Source organism: Cyrtonyx montezumae, unplaced genomic scaffold (assembly GCF_038088225.1).
Source record: "Cyrtonyx montezumae isolate F1298 unplaced genomic scaffold, pur_monq_1.0 scaffold_15, whole genome shotgun sequence".
In the NCBI taxonomy this organism is placed as follows: domain Eukaryota; kingdom Metazoa; phylum Chordata; class Aves; order Galliformes; family Odontophoridae; genus Cyrtonyx; species Cyrtonyx montezumae.
Window position 1 is genome coordinate 532,125 of NW_027071881.1, and position 18,793 is coordinate 550,917.

At 50.8% G+C, this 18,793-nt stretch overlaps 1 protein-coding gene across 2 annotated transcripts in view; it reads right to left on the bottom strand.

The window, feature by feature from the left end:
• STX1A (syntaxin 1A) overlaps positions 1-18,793 on the bottom strand; it is a 50,737-nt gene that overhangs the window by 7,624 nt on the left and 24,320 nt on the right. For both annotated transcript variants that reach the window (XM_065731638.1, XM_065731639.1), the window contains exons 4-6: positions 13,702-13,776; positions 11,757-11,830; positions 2,529-2,637 (exon numbers count right to left, since the gene is read on the bottom strand). In XM_065731638.1, the coding sequence (XP_065587710.1) occupies positions 2,529-2,637; positions 11,757-11,830; positions 13,702-13,776 (258 nt within the window). The remainder of the gene's footprint in view (positions 1-2,528; positions 2,638-11,756; positions 11,831-13,701; positions 13,777-18,793) is intronic.

An 18,793-nucleotide genomic window follows, 5' to 3' on the forward strand; every position in this document is an offset into this window, starting at 1 on the left:
CAGTGCATCCCAAGGACCCTTTGCTATATCTCATGCATGCCCTGGAGACAGCCCCAAGGACAAGCAGCAGGACCAGCTCCAGGAGATGCTGTGTATGCAGACGAATAGAATGGGCTCCCTGGCTCTCACTCTTTCCCCTCTGTCCCATTCCCCTTCTGCAAAGCACAAGGCAGGTAAAGGCCCTGAAGCATTCAGGGCACTGTGCGGATTAACAAGTGGAGGTCTGGCCAAGATGGTTAGGAAGAGCTTGCTTTAATGCTAAGGCAAAACATGAGGCCCAGAGGCTGCACCTTGTCCACAACATAGGAATGGCTTTGGGGCAGCACAAAGTTCATCACCATGGCTGTGCTGCTGTGAGAGTCCAGTTGTGCCCATCCAGCTGCAGCACCTCAGAACAACATGAGGCTCTGGCTTGGAGCAGTGGCCCAGACCTTTCCCTGGAGGCTGGGACCTTCTGCTCGTCAGGCTATCAAGCTCTGTGTAAACAGTCCAGTCCAGATCATGAGGGGTGGGATAGCACTGCCTTGAGATTTAAGATGCAATTTCTCACAGTAGCCAGAACAGGAGGAGGACGCAAAGGAGTACAGTTCCCAGCGGAGGTGCTGCAGCTGGTAGCAGGCAGCAGCATAGGGACCGTGTTGTGGGGGCACAGCCCCACAGGTCCCACACCCAAAATTCAGCTGCAGCTGTGTCCTATCTGGCCACGCACATGAAGGAAGCATTCCCCTGCAGCTCGCAGTGCTCTGGCACAGGTATTTCTGTAGATGCCCACTGCCACTGCTGCACTGCGTAGAGTGGAGGCAAAAGGCAGCCACACATGGAGCCAGTGTGTCACAAAGAGACCAGAGAAGAGGCTGCAGCAGCTGTCCCCCTTCAAAGGCAAACAGTATGTGCAGTTAGGGCAGGGCAGCTCAGCAGCTGCTTCAGGGCCTCCCCAGTGTGGCTGAGAACACTGCTCTCTACTTGCAAAGCCTGAGTGATCTCCTGGCTTCACTGACAGAGCTCCAGAACACCCAACAGCTGAAAGTGAGCGCTGCATGCTTCAGATGTGCGGTCAGCACAGCTGCTGAGCTCTGCTTGGGGCTGTAACACCATGGGAACAGCACAGCCTGGCTCCAGGCAGCATTCCTGACAGCCTCAACATGCTGCCACTGCTAACAAGCCACCAGAGGCCTTCTGCAGCCACAGGACACAGGAACCAAGGGGTTGTGCACAGAGCAGTATAACACCCTGCACACCAGGTAACCCCCCAGAGGAGGGCAGGACCCTCAGCATCACTAAAAGGACACTGCTGCACCCAACACCGTAACACTGCGAGCCCTCACACCCTGCTGGCATGAAAAGACAGCCATGTGGGATGGGCAAAGCAAAGCACTGCATAACATAAGCAGAGTGGCAGAGTCCTTCCAAGGCCTGAAAAACTAGAGGAAAGTTCCTTTCAGCTTTGTTTCATGGCTTTGCTGCAAATGATGGATTTGGGTAAACACTTCCATATTTCTTCTCTTTGAAGGGAGGACTTAGGGGTACTTCATCTGTCTGCAGTAAGACATCTCCATGGCTGATACCACCTGCAGTATGCTGTGAGTTCACAGATGTCACCACCAGCAGAAGCTGACACACACTCCCCATCCTGCTTCCCATTGAACGCCAAGCACTCACTAAGCCTTGTGTTGATCCCTCCTCCACTCAGACATCACGAACGTTTCTTATCACTATACATCACAGAGGAATGATGCTCACAGTGAAGCCTTCTCCTGGCCTTCCACAGGAGCTGCCCATACCCACAAGGGGTATTCAGAGGCACAATGACACTTCCATTTCCCAGGCAACCTTGCAGGAACCCCTTTGGGTCCTACCTTGTTGTATCAAGTTGAGTTTTGAATGGAAAAGGCACTGACTTGCTAGAAAACAACAACAGAAACAACTGTACTGCGCTTTATGCTTTTACATTCTGATCACAAAAACCCATGACCCTTCTCTGCCAATTAGCAATGTGTGTCAGCACATGCTCATCCTGACTTGGTGCTTATTCCCCTAGTTATGGTGGCAGCACTTCTCTGTTAGGAGATGACCCGTTTCTCTAAAACTAACCAGGTGCCACCAATTACCTAGAGCAAGTGATATTCTCTGAGCTACATGGGGGGTCTCAGAGAGATCTCAGTGCCACAGTTGCTGCAGCCTCAGAGGTGTCACCTGGGGCCCACCTGCAGAGGGAAGACACCACTGCTGCTCAGAGTGATCAGTGTGCTGGGTCAGGGCTGCTCTGAGGGGCAGCACTGGGGGCAGAGTGCCCACGTCTCAAGACCTTATTTCTCTACTGTTACTTACGTTAGCACACCTGGAATAGAAGCCACCAGCAAGGTGCAGCCCTCTGCCTTTCTTAACCTGATCAGCTGAATAAGCACCACCTGTAGCATTAAGCCAAAAGCCCTCAGGATGATGGCCTGTGGTCCCCCACTGCCTGCAGCCCTGGTGTGCTCCTGCCAGAGCCCAGTAGCTGGTGCAGCGTGCGGCCCTGCATTACTCACTGATCTCCAGCTGCCGTTGGATCCTGCCCTTGCAGCGCTCCCGGTAGTCAGTCTGCGTGGCATTGTATTCAGACATCACCTCCACGAACTTGCGAGACAGTGTTGAGTGCTGCAAAAGGAAAAGCAACAGAGGGGGTCACCACCACCAGCTGCCTTGTCCGCAGAAGGAATGCAGATTTTATGATGGGTGGCTGCCTCTGCCTTGTACTGCAGCCTCAGCACTGCACCCCATGCCCACCCTGTGGCAGCAACCTGGCGGGGACACTGCCAGCAGACGGCAGCGCTGAGCTGTAAGCCCAGCACCAACTGCCCACCTTCCCAGCTGCTCCTGCAGTACATGGGACTGGCAGCACTGCAGTGATCTGTCAGAAGCAAGGGGGTATGTGCTGGTAGGGAAGCAGGGCCAGTGCAGCTGACAGACAAAACATCACTGAACTGCTTTTGAACCATGCTGTCCTCATTGAGAGTGGGCAGTGAACTGGAAGCCCCAGGCTTGCTGCCCAACCCCTCCTGTTCATGAGGCATGGGCAGGGGCACCTGGCCACAGCCAGGGAGGACAGCTGGGCCAGGGTCTGCCCGTGCTGGAGTTCCCACCATGCCCTGCAGCCTCCCTGCAGCACAGTCCCCATCAGGAACCTCAGTAAAAACAGAACTTTCATAAATGGTAATGGAATCACAGCACAGTTGGGTTGAAAGGGACCTCATGAGTCTCCATCCCCACCCCTGCAGTGGTCTGGGTGCTCCCCAGCTCAGGCTGCCCAGGGCCCATCCATTTCCGAGGGCACTTCCAGGGATGGGGCATTCACAGCTCTGTGCAGCAGTGCCAGCACCTCACCAGCTGTGGGTGAAGAATTTCCTCCTTTTATCTCATCTAAACCTCTCCTCTTTTAGTTCAAAGTGATACCCCTTGTACTAACACAATCCTTCCAGTCAAACAGTCCCTCCCAAACTTTCCTGCAGGCCCTGTTAGGTGCTGGAAGGCTGAAGTGAGGTGCAGAACAGCCCCAGCTCCTTCAGCCTGTCTCCACAGCAGAGGTGCTCCAGCCCTCTGAGCGCCCTCGTGCCCTTCTCTGGACCCGCTCCAGCAGCCCCATGTCTTTTTTGTGCTGGGGGTCCCAGGCCTGGACGCAGTGCTCCAGGTGGGGCCTCACAAGGGCAGAGCAGAGGGGGATGGTCCCCTTCCTGTCTGCTGCCAGCCCTCTGCTGATGCAGCCCAGGTGCTGGCGGCTTTCTGGGTAAAGCTGCTCAGGTCAGCTTTCCCTCCGCCAGAACCTCAAGTCCTTCTCCACAGGTCTGTTCTCAGTCCATGAATCCCTCAGTCCACACTGATGTTTGCGACCGCTCCAACTCAGGTGCAGAACCTTGCACAGGGTCCACCTCTCAATCCTGGTCCCTCTGAATACCATCCATTCCTTCTGTTGTATCAGCTGCACCACTCACCTCACTGTTATATACAGACTGCTTGGAGGGCACTAAGTCTCACTGGCCATATCTCCACTGAAGGTACAGGTCCTAATGTAAACCTCTGAGGGATGTCATTTGTCCTGGACAACACTTTAGCCATCAAATAGTGTATCCAACAATCCCTCTCTATCCAGTTCGGAGACGAGGATGTTCGGTGGAACTGTAACAAAGGCATTCCAGAAGCCAAGGCAGTTGATTCTTCCTTTCACTACCAGTGCTGCCACTCTGCCATAGAAGACCATCAAGTTAGCTAGCTGCGACGTGCCCTTTGTGAAGCTCTGTTGGCAATCTTCCTGTCTTCTGTATATCTTAAAATAAGCCAGGAATAAGCGACAGGAGAATTCATTGTCTTATCCAGCTGCCTGCAAACATGAGCACAGCCAGCAGCACCTCTTCAACAAGGCCTTTCTCTGGCATGCCAGAAAACGGAGTTTCCAGAGGCAAGCGTGATGCACAAATCAGCAGCACACTCCCAGGGCACCTGCATGCAGGAGCTAACTGACAGCCCTGCAAAGCAGGAAAAAAGTGACCCCTACCTCAGTCCTGCAGTCCGCCATTGCAGCCAGACCCCAGGAGCAGGGAGCAGCAGGAACTGAAACAGACATGGAAATATGGCAGAGGGAGAAATGAGAGGAAGGGATAGAAAAGGGATAGGAAAATCCCAAAAGGATGAGAAAGCGTCTAAGGAGAGAGAAAACTGAGAGTGACTGATGTGACAAAGGAACTCTTGTTAAGTGCTTCCCCTGCAACTTTTGGGGCCACCAGCACAGCTCACACTCACAGTGGGTTACCACCACGGAGGACTGCCACCACCAGGGCTGTGCCTGAGCACTACCCAATGGGAGGGAACCTCAGAGCCTGTATGTGGGGAGAACTGGGGCAATGCAGCATCTCCCCACGCTGGCTCCCACCAGGCCCGATGCACACAGCCACTCATGCTCCTGCCACACGTCCACATGTCCTGAGCCAACAGTCCGTACCCCTGGGTGTGGCCCTAGAAACATCTTCAGACACATTTACCTTTGCTTTGGAGCTATTCTAAGCACACAGCAGCTCCATATTTATGGCAGAGCCTCAAGCTCAGGCAATCTTGTTCCTCTTCTGCCAGCAAATCTCCCATAGAAGCCTGGGGCAACTCCCACATCACCAGGCAGACGCTGCTCCAGGTACCATGGCAAGGTCAGAGCAGCTGCCATCACCTCCAGCTCACAGCCTGGAACCCTAAGTAGTTGTTGTGCACAGTACAAGAGAATCTCATTCCACCTTCTCAAAACGGACTTCCTAAAATCCAGTTCATTCTCATTCTGCTGAGAGCTATCAACGTACGCTGGTCTGAAGCCAGATATCGCCTTGGGTGGTGAACGACACTCCCTGCTGCTCAGCAGCATAGCATACCCTCTCTCTTCTACTTAATTATTTAACTCAGTGTTTTATTTTGTCAGATTGTTATTTGATGTTCCCACAGACATCCCACATGTCTACAAAATGCATCTGATTTTCAAGGAACACAGAGTTTCATGAAAATGAGCTAGAAAAGGTATTTTAAATGGCTTTTAGTCATTAAATAAAAGCTACCTGAATATTGTGAATAAATAAAAGCACACTGTGATAGATCCTGCATTTGAAACAAATTCAAAAACAGAAAACATTAACTGGAGTTCTGAAATGGAATTGCTTCAGCTAAAGCCAGCACTAGGGGAGTGGCAGGGTGGATATGAAGGAAAACATCTCAGAAATAATGGCAAGGCACTGCCACAGGCTGCCCAGGGAGGTGATGGGTCACTGTCCCTACAGGCGTTTAAGCACAGGGCACATGTGGCACTGAGGGATGTGGTCAGTGGGCAATGCTGGTGGTAGGTGGGCACTGGACTGCATGATCTCAGAGGTCATTTGTCTTTGAGCATTTCTGTAATTAAAAGACATTTCTGAAGTGCTCATCCCAAGGGGCTCCTGTGGGATGGCTCAGGGCTCCCCCTGTGCTAACAGGGCTGCAGAGCTCCACCTGCTGGGTGAGTGTTTCCACAAACTACATAAACCAAGCACAAAAGCAATCAAAGCAAAATCAATTCTGAATAACAAGCACTGACATTTGGAAGAACATAAATGCCAGTGTTCACTCCGTTACGAACTAGAAATTACATTCATACTTAGAAGTCCATAATCTTAATGCTGTCCACTCCTGATTTACAGCCTGCTAACAGGGAATTCGCTCCTTGCTTTACTTGGCGGTTTGCTCACTGCACAAACCAGTGAAGCCCTTGCTGCAGAAATACCTACACAAGGACTGCACTTCATGTACCAGACATCTAAATCAGATCTTCAGTTCAACCTGCCCTGACTCCCACGCACAAATGCGCCTTTCAGAAGAAGGATGGCTTCCTTGGGTTCCATTCTAGACAGATTAGAGACTGCTGCTGAAGGTATGGCAGGAAAAGAGTTTAAAAATGACAATTTTGACACCTTTGTAGGTTTACCCACTGCAAAATTTTCCTTGCAGACTAGTGATTTAAAATTAGTTTCAGTCTGGTTCCCAACAATTTCTTTGGCTTCAGACAGCACAACCAAGCAAAGCTGAGCCTGGCCACACAGACAGCAATGTGAACTCCGGGAACACTCAATACAGCTGGTAACAAGCAAACCCGTGGGACCAGACAGGATGCATCTGAGCATGGAACTGACCAATTCACTGCAAACTGCCTCTCTGTCATCTTCCAAAATCAGTGGTGATTGCAACTTCCCCAGAGGACTGACAAAAGGCCATGACAAGGCCATGAGCAGCCTGGTATGGCACTGCTCCAAGGCAGAGGCTACAGTCTCCTCCCACTGATGCACTGCAATCCACTGTCAGGTCCTCATCCAGGTATCAAGACTTCCAATTGGGCTCTTGGCTTGTTGCTGGATGACCAAGTCCACACACTGGGACTCAGGAAAGCAAGAAGAGGTAAAAGATGGCCCAAATCTCCTCTGTTCCTCCTAAGGAAGGAGAGAGATGGCAGCTCAGAGGTATCAGCTCTGCTGATGTTCTTTTGCCTGAAAATGACCTTTGGGGATGGTCCCTGGGGCTGTGCAGCCACAGCAGAACTGTGCCACAACTCTTCCCACAACCAGGAGAGAAGAGATAGCATACAGAGGGGCTCGCTGCCATCCTGCTTTGCTGCATACTGTGCACTGTGCTTCATTTTGGCTTTGTTATGTCCTGCTAAAAGCATGCACCAACACTTGGCACTCCTGCTTGCTCCTGAGACACATTTGAAGCATTTCTCTTGCGCTCATTCTGCATAGCACTGCTTGTCCACTGCCTTGGACTCAGCCATCCTTCACCTGTGCAGGGCTTGGAGAATGCAGGACTCCATGCTGGAAGCAGCCTCTGCAGAGGAAATTTGCTAATGTCACCTGGTATTGATTAGAGGGTGACTGCAGCACAGGAGCATACTGTGCTGAAAAGGAATAGAAACAATCAAACTCCTCTGGCTTCCCTGTTTTGAGAAAACAGGACTCCTAGTGAGCTATAGCTGCGGGTAAAAATGCCATGAGAGTGAAGCTGCCTGCAAACCTCAACTCATGGGCACTGAAGAACAATGCTATTTGCATTATCGGTTTGGTTTGCTAAAAAACAAGACCTTTGCTGCAGAAAAAGGCCTCATTTGTCTGCTCTGAGATGTCTCGTTTTTGTTCACATATGCCAGTGCAACCACTGAGGACAGACAAAGCACCAGAACGTGCCCCAAAGAAAACTAGAAGCAAAGGCCAAAGAAGCACTGCCAGAGCAATGGCCTCATTCTGCAAGGTGTTCTCCCATTAAAGGCCCACCAGTAGGTTGGTCAACCCACGGCAGAGGCTACACAGCATCGCCAAGCCGTGAGGCAGTAAATCATAGAACCACAGAATCATTGAAGTTGGAAAAGGCCTTCAAGATCATCTAGTTCCTACCATGCCCACTGACCACAGCCCTCAGAGCCACATCTCCACAGCTCTGCAACACCTCCAGGGAAGGTGACTCCACCACCTCCCTGGGCAGCTGTGCCACTGCAGCACTGCTTTTTCAGAGTTTTCCCTAATATCAAACCCAAACCTCCCCTTCATTCACACTTACTCTCTCTTCCAGATTCACTCACTATCCTGCGGCCCAAATTCACAAGCACAACAGCAGCACATGTGTGTACTACACCCTATGAGTCCTCCTCACACATTCTGTGCTGCTGGTGGACACAAACTGGCATGGGAGCACCTCCCGTACTCTTCAAGAGCTGGCAGCAGCACTGCTCTTAAATTCCTCTAACTTATCTCCTTTGGGGTCCCCAGGCAGCACAGCTGACAGTCAGAGAACGACCTGAATTGCACAGGGCCTCCAGTGGTCCTTCTCACCTCCTGTCCTGGAGGAAGTTGCCCAATAGATTGCAACCCTAAGCTTTAAAAGATGTATGTATGGACTGGCATCTTGATAATTTTTTGGGTTAAGTGCCATCAACCCATGCCAACCTCTTCTTCCACCATTCTCTCTGCTGTTTCTACCCATACACATTTCCATTGAAGTTAGCTAAATCTTTCTATTACTTGACTCTACAGTAGAGGCACATGCAGCACTATATAGCAAACCTGGATGGTGTGTGGGGTCCCAAAAGCTAGCAGGGTCTGCTGGGCAGGTACCTCACTGCTGAATGCAGGCACAGAGCTGCTCCTGCTTTCATGAATCACCAACGCAGATCACCTACCAGCACCACAGTCAGCTGGTTGCCTGCTGAACACTGCAATGGTCCCAACAGCTGTTGGATAGATACTACGTCTTTGAGCAGAGAAGTACCAGGCTAATCCACCTGAACTGAAGTGCAAAGTGGCACTGCTGGATGGTGTCCCTTCCTTTTGTATCAACTGCACCACTCAGATGGGTGTCATCTGTAAACATTGCTGAGGGTCCACTTGATCCCAGAAGCACAGGCTACTGGACAGGGGCTGGTGGAGGAACACCTGCAGGCAACTTGGAACTGCTGCCATTACAGATTGGTCCTGCAGAGCAATTGAAACCAAAAGCATGCAGCATTGCACACACCACCCCTCGTCACTGAGCTGGCAAGGCTGGATGGAAGCAGCTCAGTGCTGGTCACATCTATCTGGAGTGAATTCTACAAGAACTGATATGGGAGGCCCACTGTGAAGAAGCTCAGCTGCCTTTGCTAGAAATGGAGAAATCCACCCCAAAACAGCAGTATCTGCATGAACAGACAGATAAAAAAGATTTAGCTCTTTTAGGTAATCAAGCAGACCACCAAAATGTCTCTCATCTCAGATCATGCTAGAAAGTTTTCACACATTTCTTGTGAAGAAGTGAGGTTAGGGAGATGATTTACTGGTAGGCACAGCATTAGTGTTCTGTTTGCTTGTCTGCCCCCATGAGACTCATCCTGGATCTGCTCCATAGAAGACAATATGTGGATGATGGGGAAAGCTCATCACATTAGGCTGCCCTGGGTTCCATCCAGCCCAGCCCTGAGCACCTACAGGGATGTAGCATCACAACCACTCTGAGCAGCATGTGCCAGTCCTTCACCGCTAAAAATCTTCTTTCTAACACCTAAGCTAATCCTCTTTTAGTTTAAAGCTTAAAATACCTACCCCTCCACTGCAACCAGCTGTTCACGAGAGAACCTCTCTACAAGACACCCCAATATGAACTCCAACATAAATCACAGAATCACACCACAGTTGGGTTTGAAGGGATCCCACAGCCCCACCCGTGCCATGGGCTGGGTGCCCCCCAGCTCAGGTTGCCTAGGGCCCATCCACAGCCAGGGATAGGGCACCCACAGATCTGAGCAGCAGTGCCAGTGCCTCACTGCCCTCTGGGTGAAGAATTTCTTCACCACGTCTAATCTGAATCTCTCTTCTTTTAGTTTAAAATCATTACCACTTACCCTATCCCTACAATTCCTGATTAAAAAGTTCCTTCCCATCTTTTCTGTAGGACCCCTTCAAATATTGGCAGGCCACTATATCTTCCAGGCAATTTCTGAGTTATTTCACAGAAGCACAGAATCATAGAGGTTGGAAGAAACCTGTGGAGACTCACTAGTCCAACCCGGAGTCCAGAGCAGTTCCCTGCAGCAGGTCATGCAGGAAGGCATCCAGATGGGTCCTGAATGTCCCCAGAGATGAAGACTCCCACAACTCTCTCAGCAGCTGTTCCAGGGCTTTGGCACCCTCACAGCAAAGTTCTTCCTTGAGTTGGTACGAACTGTCTGGGTTTGAGCCCATCGCCCCTGTCCTGTCACCGCACACCGCTGAAAAGAGCCTGGCAGCATCCATTTGACTCCTGCCCATTACAAGCACTGATCCCTCCTCAGCCTTCTCCTCCAGGTGAACAGCCCCGGGGCTCTCAGCCCTTCCTCCTACTGGAGATGCTCCAGGCCCCAGCCATCTCTGCAGCTCTCCACCGCCCTCTCTCCAGCATTCCCCATCTGCCTTGAACTGAGGAGCCCTGAACTGGACACAGTGCTCCGGATGTTCCCTCCCCAAGGCAGAGCAGATTAGGGGGATCCCTTCCCTGCCCTGCTGGCCGTGCTATGTGCAATGCACCCCAGGACATCACTGGCCTTCTTGCCACCAGGGCACACTGATGGCTCATGTCAGCCCGCTGGCCGCCAGGACCCCTAAGTCCTTCTCTGCAGAGCTCCTCTCCAGCAGCTCAGCCCCCACCCTGTACTGATGTGTGGGGTTATTCCTCCCCAGGTGCAGGACCTACACTTGCCCTTGTTGAACCTCATCGGGTTCCTCTTCACCCAACTCTCAGACTGTCCTGATCTCGCTGAATGGCAGCACGGCCTTCTGCTGTGTCAGATGCTCCTCCCATCGTTGTTTCATCAGCAAACTTGCTGAGGGTGCGCTCTGTCCCTTCATCCTGGTCAGTGATGAAGGTGCTGAACAAGACCAGATCCAGCACCAACCCCTGGAGAACACCACTAGTTACAGCCTCCGACTGCACTGTGCCACCGATCACAGCCCTCTGAGCTCTGCCACTCACCAGTGCTGCATCCACCTCACTGTCTGCTTGTCCACCCCACACTTCCTGAGCTTCATAACCAGGATGTTGTGGGAGGCAGTGTAAAAAGCCCCGCTGAAGTCAAGGTACATAACATTTCTTTACAATATTTCCTGACTTTGAGGTGGTAGAATGGGATTAATAGGATATTTCAGCCCAGAAGGGACTTCAGGAAGTCATGTAACACACCCCTGCTCAAAGCAGGGTCTGTGATAACCAGTTATCAGTGCATGTTTCTGGACCTACTGAACCCCATGTCCCTCAGCTCCCACCTCTCGTAAAGCCAACACGCTGCATCTCCCTTGACAAGACCAGAAATGGGAGCAGCACACTCAACTGTCAAAATCAGGCATAAAGCAGCCACGGGGCATACCTTCATACCTGAGTCTCATTAACAATACCCATTTTAGCATGTTGATCTCACTTAACACACCCACTTCTTATGGAACAACCCTGCCTCACTTCCCCTGAAAAGCTCTGAGAATAAACCAAGCCTCTCCCTCTAAATCCCCGGATAAGCCCATTAAGAAGGCACTGGAAGAAGGTGCATATTACTTGCAGTTTCACTGGAATGAGTGAAACGCATCAGTCCTTCAAGTGCAGTGTTTCCCAGACTGGGCAGCTGCATCCTGGTGGAGCAGCACCCCCAGCTCAGCAGGAAGGCTGCTTCCGACACACTGCAGCCAGAGAGCATGAGAATGCCACCCAGTGCCACCAGGGCAGAGACCCACCTGAGTTTTCCTTATCCTCAAGTCAGCAGATGACCTGTTCAGTCCTTCCTCTTGTTCGATACTCTGCTCAATACCTGGTCAGGGTAGAAAGACACAGACTATTTTAGGCTGGTTAGAGAAGAAAAAGAGATTGTTTACCAAAGTGACTTTAGAAATGGACATAATGGCATTTCAGAGCCAATCTGATCTCAGAGTTTTCCCGTACCCAAACAAAAAGGAGCATATGGCTGCTCTCCTGCTGTGCAAGAAGAGGGAAACCAGAGCTGAAACATCTCTGCAAAATACCAAAGATTGAGACTCCTTTAGGGACCCCATGCATAGCAGCCAGCCAGCTGCACAGGGATAGCCCAGCAGCACCACAGAGGGTTGCCCTTTTCATTTTGCTAAGAACCCTGGAAGAAAGCTCCTGCTAGCGTTTCCCTGCCATTTCATCAGCAATCTTCTTCAGCATTTGTCATCAGTTGTTCCTTGTTCCCAAGGAACAGTATTGGCAAACATTGTACATTTAGGATAATTAATAAAATCACATTTTCCCAAGAAGACAGTAATTAGAATTAGCCACTGCATGAGCAATATCTCTCCTAAAGGAGTCAACCCGCTGTAAGCATATGGTGTTTTTCATCACTCCTGTTTCCTTCCAATGATCACACTGGCCACAAGGTGGTGCAGGACGAGGCACAAAGACCGACAGGCTGCTGCTCCAGGCAAGCAGGTACTAGTGAGTCTTTTCTGGAAGGGAAGGGGAACTGTAGACTGCTCTGCAATTCTTTGGGCTCTCAAAGCCCCTTTAAAAAATAATAATAAAAAAGAAAAACTACAGAATATGACAGGCATGGAAAAGGGCTTTTTCGCACAAAAACATGAAAACCTGTGATTTGTAGAGTTGGTCACATGTTCCCTAGAGGAAGAACCCATGCTCAGCTGTTCTTCTCGTGCTGGCTGCGAGGTTGGGTGTCACTGCTGCACACGATGCCTAGAAGCTGCCTTAGACACAGTGACCATGAAATGATTGAGTTCTCCATTCTTGGTGAAGTCAGAAGGAGGATCAGCAAAGCTGACCTGCTTAGAATATTGGCTGGGAGAATCTCATGGGAGTCAGCTAAGAAGGGCAGGGGGGCCCAGCAAAGCCAAACACTGCTCAAGGAGGAAATCCTAAATGCACAGATGCCTGCATGCCCTAAGATGGGCCAGCAGGGAAGATGACTGGCCTGGGACAAGGAACTTTTGCTGAGACTCCAGGAGAAAGTTTATGATCTTTGGAAGGGTCAGAGAAGAGTGCAAGGACATATGCAGGATACACAAAGGGAAAATCAGAAAGGCAAAAGCCCAGAAAGAACTTCACCTGGTCACCATTGTTAAATATAATAAAAACGTTTTTACAAATATATTAACAGCAAGAGGAGGATGAAGCAGAATCTAATCCTTAATTGCATGCAGCAGAGAAATTATCACTGAGGATGAGGAAAAGGCTGAGATTCTCAAAGCCCTCTTTACTTCTTTCTTTAACAGTCAGACCAGTTGTCTTCAGACCTTGAGCTGGAACACAGGGGTGGGAGCAGAGTAAACCCCCACAATTCAGGAGGAAAGAGTGAGCGACCTGCTGCTCCATCTGGGCTGTCACACGTCCTTGGGGCTGGACAGTAACTCACCCAAGGGTGCTGAGGGAGGTAGTGGAACAAAAATCACTTGGATAGTGGGACAAAACTGAGGGTAAATCCAACATTCCAGGTGAGACTGCATTCACAGAGCTTTGCCCAGTCACTGCCCAGAGAAGCAGGAGTCCAGGTAGCTCAGAGCTGCCTCTGCTGTCAAGATGGGCTCACACCAGAGCTGGGGAAAGTGACTGCCACAGCACAACAGGGAACAGTGAGAAATACTGGCAATCGGGACATGGCCAGAGCCCCCTCCCCAGCACTCCACAACAGCAGCACCAGCATGTACTCACTCTTCAACTTGGAGCGCACTTTGTTCGCTGTCTTTTTGATGTCTGACATGAGTTCTTCCAGCTCCTCCTTTGTTTCTGGGGAGAAAGAAATGCACAAACATGGGCATGCTGTAGACACCACTCAAACCTGCTTGCCCGTCCCATAGTGTGTGGGGCCATGAGCTGGCAGCACTGACCCTTCCTGGTCAGAAATAGATGCACAGCTGGCAGCACTGGTTCCCACAGTGGAAAGAAAATGACTGCTGTACATCAAAGCTCTTCTGCTCAACAAGTGCCACAGTACAGGCTGATTTCCCTAGGGCCCCGCCACACTAGACAGCCTTCTCCAAAATATGTCTCCCCCAGGGACAACCTGCTGATCTTCTGCTTATTCCCCATGTACTGATCAACAAGAACTTCACCCAGCCATACCCAGGCTCCCTCTGCCCTGCAGCCAGCAGCACCTCTGACACCATCTGATTAATAGCCACTTTGTCCATATTCAGCACTTTTGTCAAAAAACCCATGGGTTGCAGTGGCACAGTGACAGAGAACACCCCCATTCCCATGTCCTTCACCTCAGAAATGTCCCTGGGGAGCACAGCAGCAGGGCTGTGTAGTGCAGCCCTCACACTGCCAAGTGCAGGGGCACAGGAGATGCAAACAAAAACAGGGGCAAGCTCCTGTTCCCTGTACTCCTTCACATCCCTACATGCCAACATGTAGACCCAGAGCGCAGTACAGACAGCTGCAGACTCCAGCTGGGAGCAGTCCTACTGAGCAGAGCCCCACAGTGAGTCCCTGCTGTCACCAGCACCTTCTCCCAAGGACTGCAGAAGCTTTCCAGCAGCAATCCTTTTCTAGGCTGCCAGGAATACTGACTTGGGCTGCAGAGAGAAGGAAAGCAAAGCGTATGACACAGTTGAGAACAGTAAATCAGCTGTGAGCTCTGACTCACCGACAAGGTTTTGGCACAGAGCTATCTATCCTCCTTCCCACATGCAAGCAGCAGAAGTCAGGCTGCATGGCTCTGAACTCACCACTAACAACACTGCAATCACTGGAATGTCTCTAGATGTCTGCTTTACAGGACTTCTCCCTGCACTGCAGCAGCACCTCCACACCGCCACCCATGTCTGGCAAACCTGGAGCAGAGCAGAGTCCCTCTATCTGCTCTCCCAGGAAACAGTGTCATGGCAAATGCCAGGCCTGCTCCCCCCCAAGAGCAGCAGCACAACATGGGGAGTTTGGCTGGCTCAACAGCAACTAATACTGACCTCCAGGCACAGCTGCACGACCAGCACATCACAGCAACCCACATCCCACATACAGCATGAACCACTCACCTTTCAAACATGATTTCTCAGAAATGCTGCCACCCTAACGCTCCCTCTTGATTTTGATGAGATCAAGACTTACTTCATTGAATAAAACTTTGTTGAATAGATTCTAGGCACATTAACTGAGTCATTTCAACGGCTGTAGTAGCTCTGATGCTGTATACTTCCAGCTGGCAGTAACAGAATTAGAAGATCATGATGATAGGAATGTGCTGGGGGAAGGTCACATCCTACTGACAGTTACAGTTGTACACATTTCTGACTCAGAGCTAAGAGCTTTGGAAGGGCCGGGAAGATGAGGAAAAGAGCGCGCCTTGCAAGCACCTTCACCCAGACTGCTGAGAACACAAGCAGAGCTGAGAGCTGTTTCTGTTCACTTGGAAACAGGAAAGCACAGGGGACACTACAGCCACCTCCAGTTGTACAGTGGGAGCAGGGAGAGACCTGGAGGCAGATTCCTGCTGGGAGGTGCAGAGGGAGATCTCAAGCAGAGATGGAGCAAACTGGGACAGGAGAAATTCCAACTGGAGATGGGAAAACCTGTCATCATGAAAGTGATAATGGATGCAGAGAGGACGGGGAATGCACGCCCAACCTTTCCTGGGCTGCAATGAGTAAAGAGGGATTGTCTTAGGCTCCATATAAGTAGGTTGCTCCAAAAGTATTGCCTCCTATTTATTGCCATGGAAACTACAACTGATACAAAGAGCACAATAATGCCATTTGATAGAGCAAATTCTCAGCTACAAAACACTACTTTTCAGCACAGTCACCACCATTAGCTACATATTTTCACCAGCAATGAACAAGAGCCTGCATGCTCAGCTGGCACAAACCTGTGCCAGCAGAGCTGACCCCACTGTCACTGTCCCACTGCTGAAACACACCACCGTACTCACACGCATTGCTTGGACTCCATCAGCATTCAACAAGCATCAGTGAATGTCAGAGGGTGCCACTGTATCTGCATGGAGAAGTTCAATGACACACTTTGCTCCATCTGCACTTCTGTGTCAGATGCTGTTCTGTCAGACTGCTCTTCTGCTGCCATCTGTCACACGGCAACAACACATAATGGGCCATGGGTGGGAAGGGTCAACCTGTACTGCCGTACCACCAACATCCACCTCTGACATTGTGATCTGACACCATAAAACAGGAGGCATTACTTCTGGATCAATCTTCATAAAATATATAGTTAATGCATAAAAGTAACAAAACTTAGCAGGCTGTGTGCCCTTGTGTTTGGGAAATGAGCACATCAGTGGTTTGACGGCAGTGGGTGCAGTTCTCAGTGAGACCCCACGGAGTTGCTCAGAATATCCCCAGTTGAAATGGATCCCAAGGATTCCTGAGCCCACTTCCGGCTGGCCCAGAGCACAGCACAGGTGTAGGGATGTCCCGATGGCCACCAGCAGACCCCAGTCCCATCTGGGAGGTGAGCATGGTCTGACAGTGAGCCAGGCACTGACCTGCAGAGGGCATCCGCCTCCTGGCACCCACCCCAGGCTGGTAACAGGAGTTCCAGCAAACTATGAGCTGCACAGCAAATGGAAAAAATATTCCCTCCTACTACCCTTCTCTGCTGCTTCCTGAGCTCCTGGAATTGTTCCCCATGTGGCAGGGGAGAGGATGAAACAACCTGCTGAATGCTCCCACGCGAGCTGCTGCTATAGCCCGACCTGGGCACTGATACTCAACATCAGTAGTGTGGGAGGAAGCAGGGAGCTGAGCAGCACCAGACTTCTCGTCCCAGTGTGACAGGTGACTGCCATCATGTCATCACTGCTGTGATTTGATGTCATCATGGAACGTCCCAACACTTCTACACAGGAGCAGACAAGAGATGACATTGCACAGGAAAGCTCTTACAGATTCCCCGAGGCTGAAGGTGTCATCCTCAGTACCACCTGTCCTGTCCAGCAGTGAAACCTCCAGATGAAGCAGAGCCCAGGCTGGGCAGAGCCAGGTGTCTGGGCCCCATCCATCAGCTCCACTGGCAGCTATGCTGGCCTGCTGGTTACAGCCCAGCAGCACCAACAACAGGGCTGAACTTTTCCTGCAAGAAGCATTTTGACTTTGTGACCAACCTGTGCAAACGGTGGAGGAGACACACAGCTCGGTGTCTTGGTGCCTTTCCTCCTGGAAGGAAGTGGTGGAACTCGATTTTCTTTCCAATTACTCAAAGACAAAAGCAATAATTACGTTTCCCAACTTACAATGCAAAACGGAGAGCTTAGTTCTAGTTTCTTAGCAGTGAGATGCTCCTAAAGCATGGCTTAAAACAGCAAAGTACTCTGCACAGAAGCACAGCTCTGCAGGCTTCTGGCAGCTGGCACCCACTCATCCCAGCCCACACAGGAGCCATCTCCTCGAAGGGCACCCAATTAAGACTGCCAGATTTGGGATAACAAACAGCTCAGACTGGCTGCTCCCACAGACTGTGAGCATGACCATCCCACAAGCCCAGGTCCTCCCAGTGGGAGGCTGAGAGCTCCTCTCTGCCTGCAAGGCACTCAGCAGGCAAGGGCACCACATGCAGCTGATCAGACCCACTTACCGACACCTTGGGGAACAGCAGGAATTGTATTATCCTCCCTTAATTCTCTATTGATCGAATTCCACTTCAAGGAGTCCATTATTTTGCCCAGATGCAATGTCAAGTTAATCAGTCAATAAGAACTTAGCTCCTTCCCCTTCTCTTTTTCCAGAAAGTGGATGTTGTGCCACCTTCCAAGCTCCTGAAGCTTCTCCAAATACCTATTTGGAGACTTAGTGGAAATCAACACACTAAGGGCAGACAAATCACCTTACTCTGCTCTTTGCAAGATCCCTATCGATGACTCCAGGTAGACGGGGTCCAGAGCAGTCTGTTTTTGGGGCCTGCTGTTTAAGAACCAGCCATACCTCTCTCGCAAAGCAAAAATTCAACCATCATGAAGTATATAACTTTTCCTGAACACTCGAAAAAAGCATTTCCCCTATATTTCCATCCCTTCTGCATTGTTCTACCATTGTCATTTACTAATGTGCTGGAACTGCTGATGGTTATCTGCTCCTGCCGAAGGACACTTCAGGCAGGTGGGCTGTCCTTCAGGCTGCCTTCGCTGCTCCACGCCCCAGCAGCACCAGAAGAATGCATTCTCATCCCCCTCCTCAGCCACACAGGGAAAAGCAGAGAAAGCAGTAAAAAAATCACCCCAAGTAGGAGTTACTGAAAAGCAGTAAGAAAAGAATGCGCAGAGGACCTGTAGCTTTACATTTACTCTGTGCACATGGTGCCATCAAGTCGTGACCATCTGCACTGAACTCCTGGCATTTCATCCTGCTGGCAGTTCTCCTTCATCTGCTGAACCGAACCCAGGACGGAGGCTCTTCCATTCAGGTACACAGCTGTGCTCTGCAGACAGGGCTGCTCCATGCTCCCACCGAGAGGAGTGCTGGGGGCTGGCAACCGAGTGCCCCAAGTGTGCCCTGCCACGGCAGCAGTGGAGCAGGAGCAGGGCAGTGCCCACAGGAGATGGGCAGTCCATCACCCTATGCATGAGGCAATGCTGTGACCCCACCTGTACAAAGGGAAGCTGGGCTTACTGCAGAAAGGTGGCCAGGCAGAACTGGGAAGGTTATTTGTGGAGTTTTACACCTCTGTAATAAAGAGCAAGTACCATCTAGCGCTGGAAAAAAACTTCTCCTGATGCTAGTGCGAAAAATGACCTGAGAATGTCCTATCACCTGGAGCTTCATCTGCAGGAGAGCTCTTCAAGGGACTATAA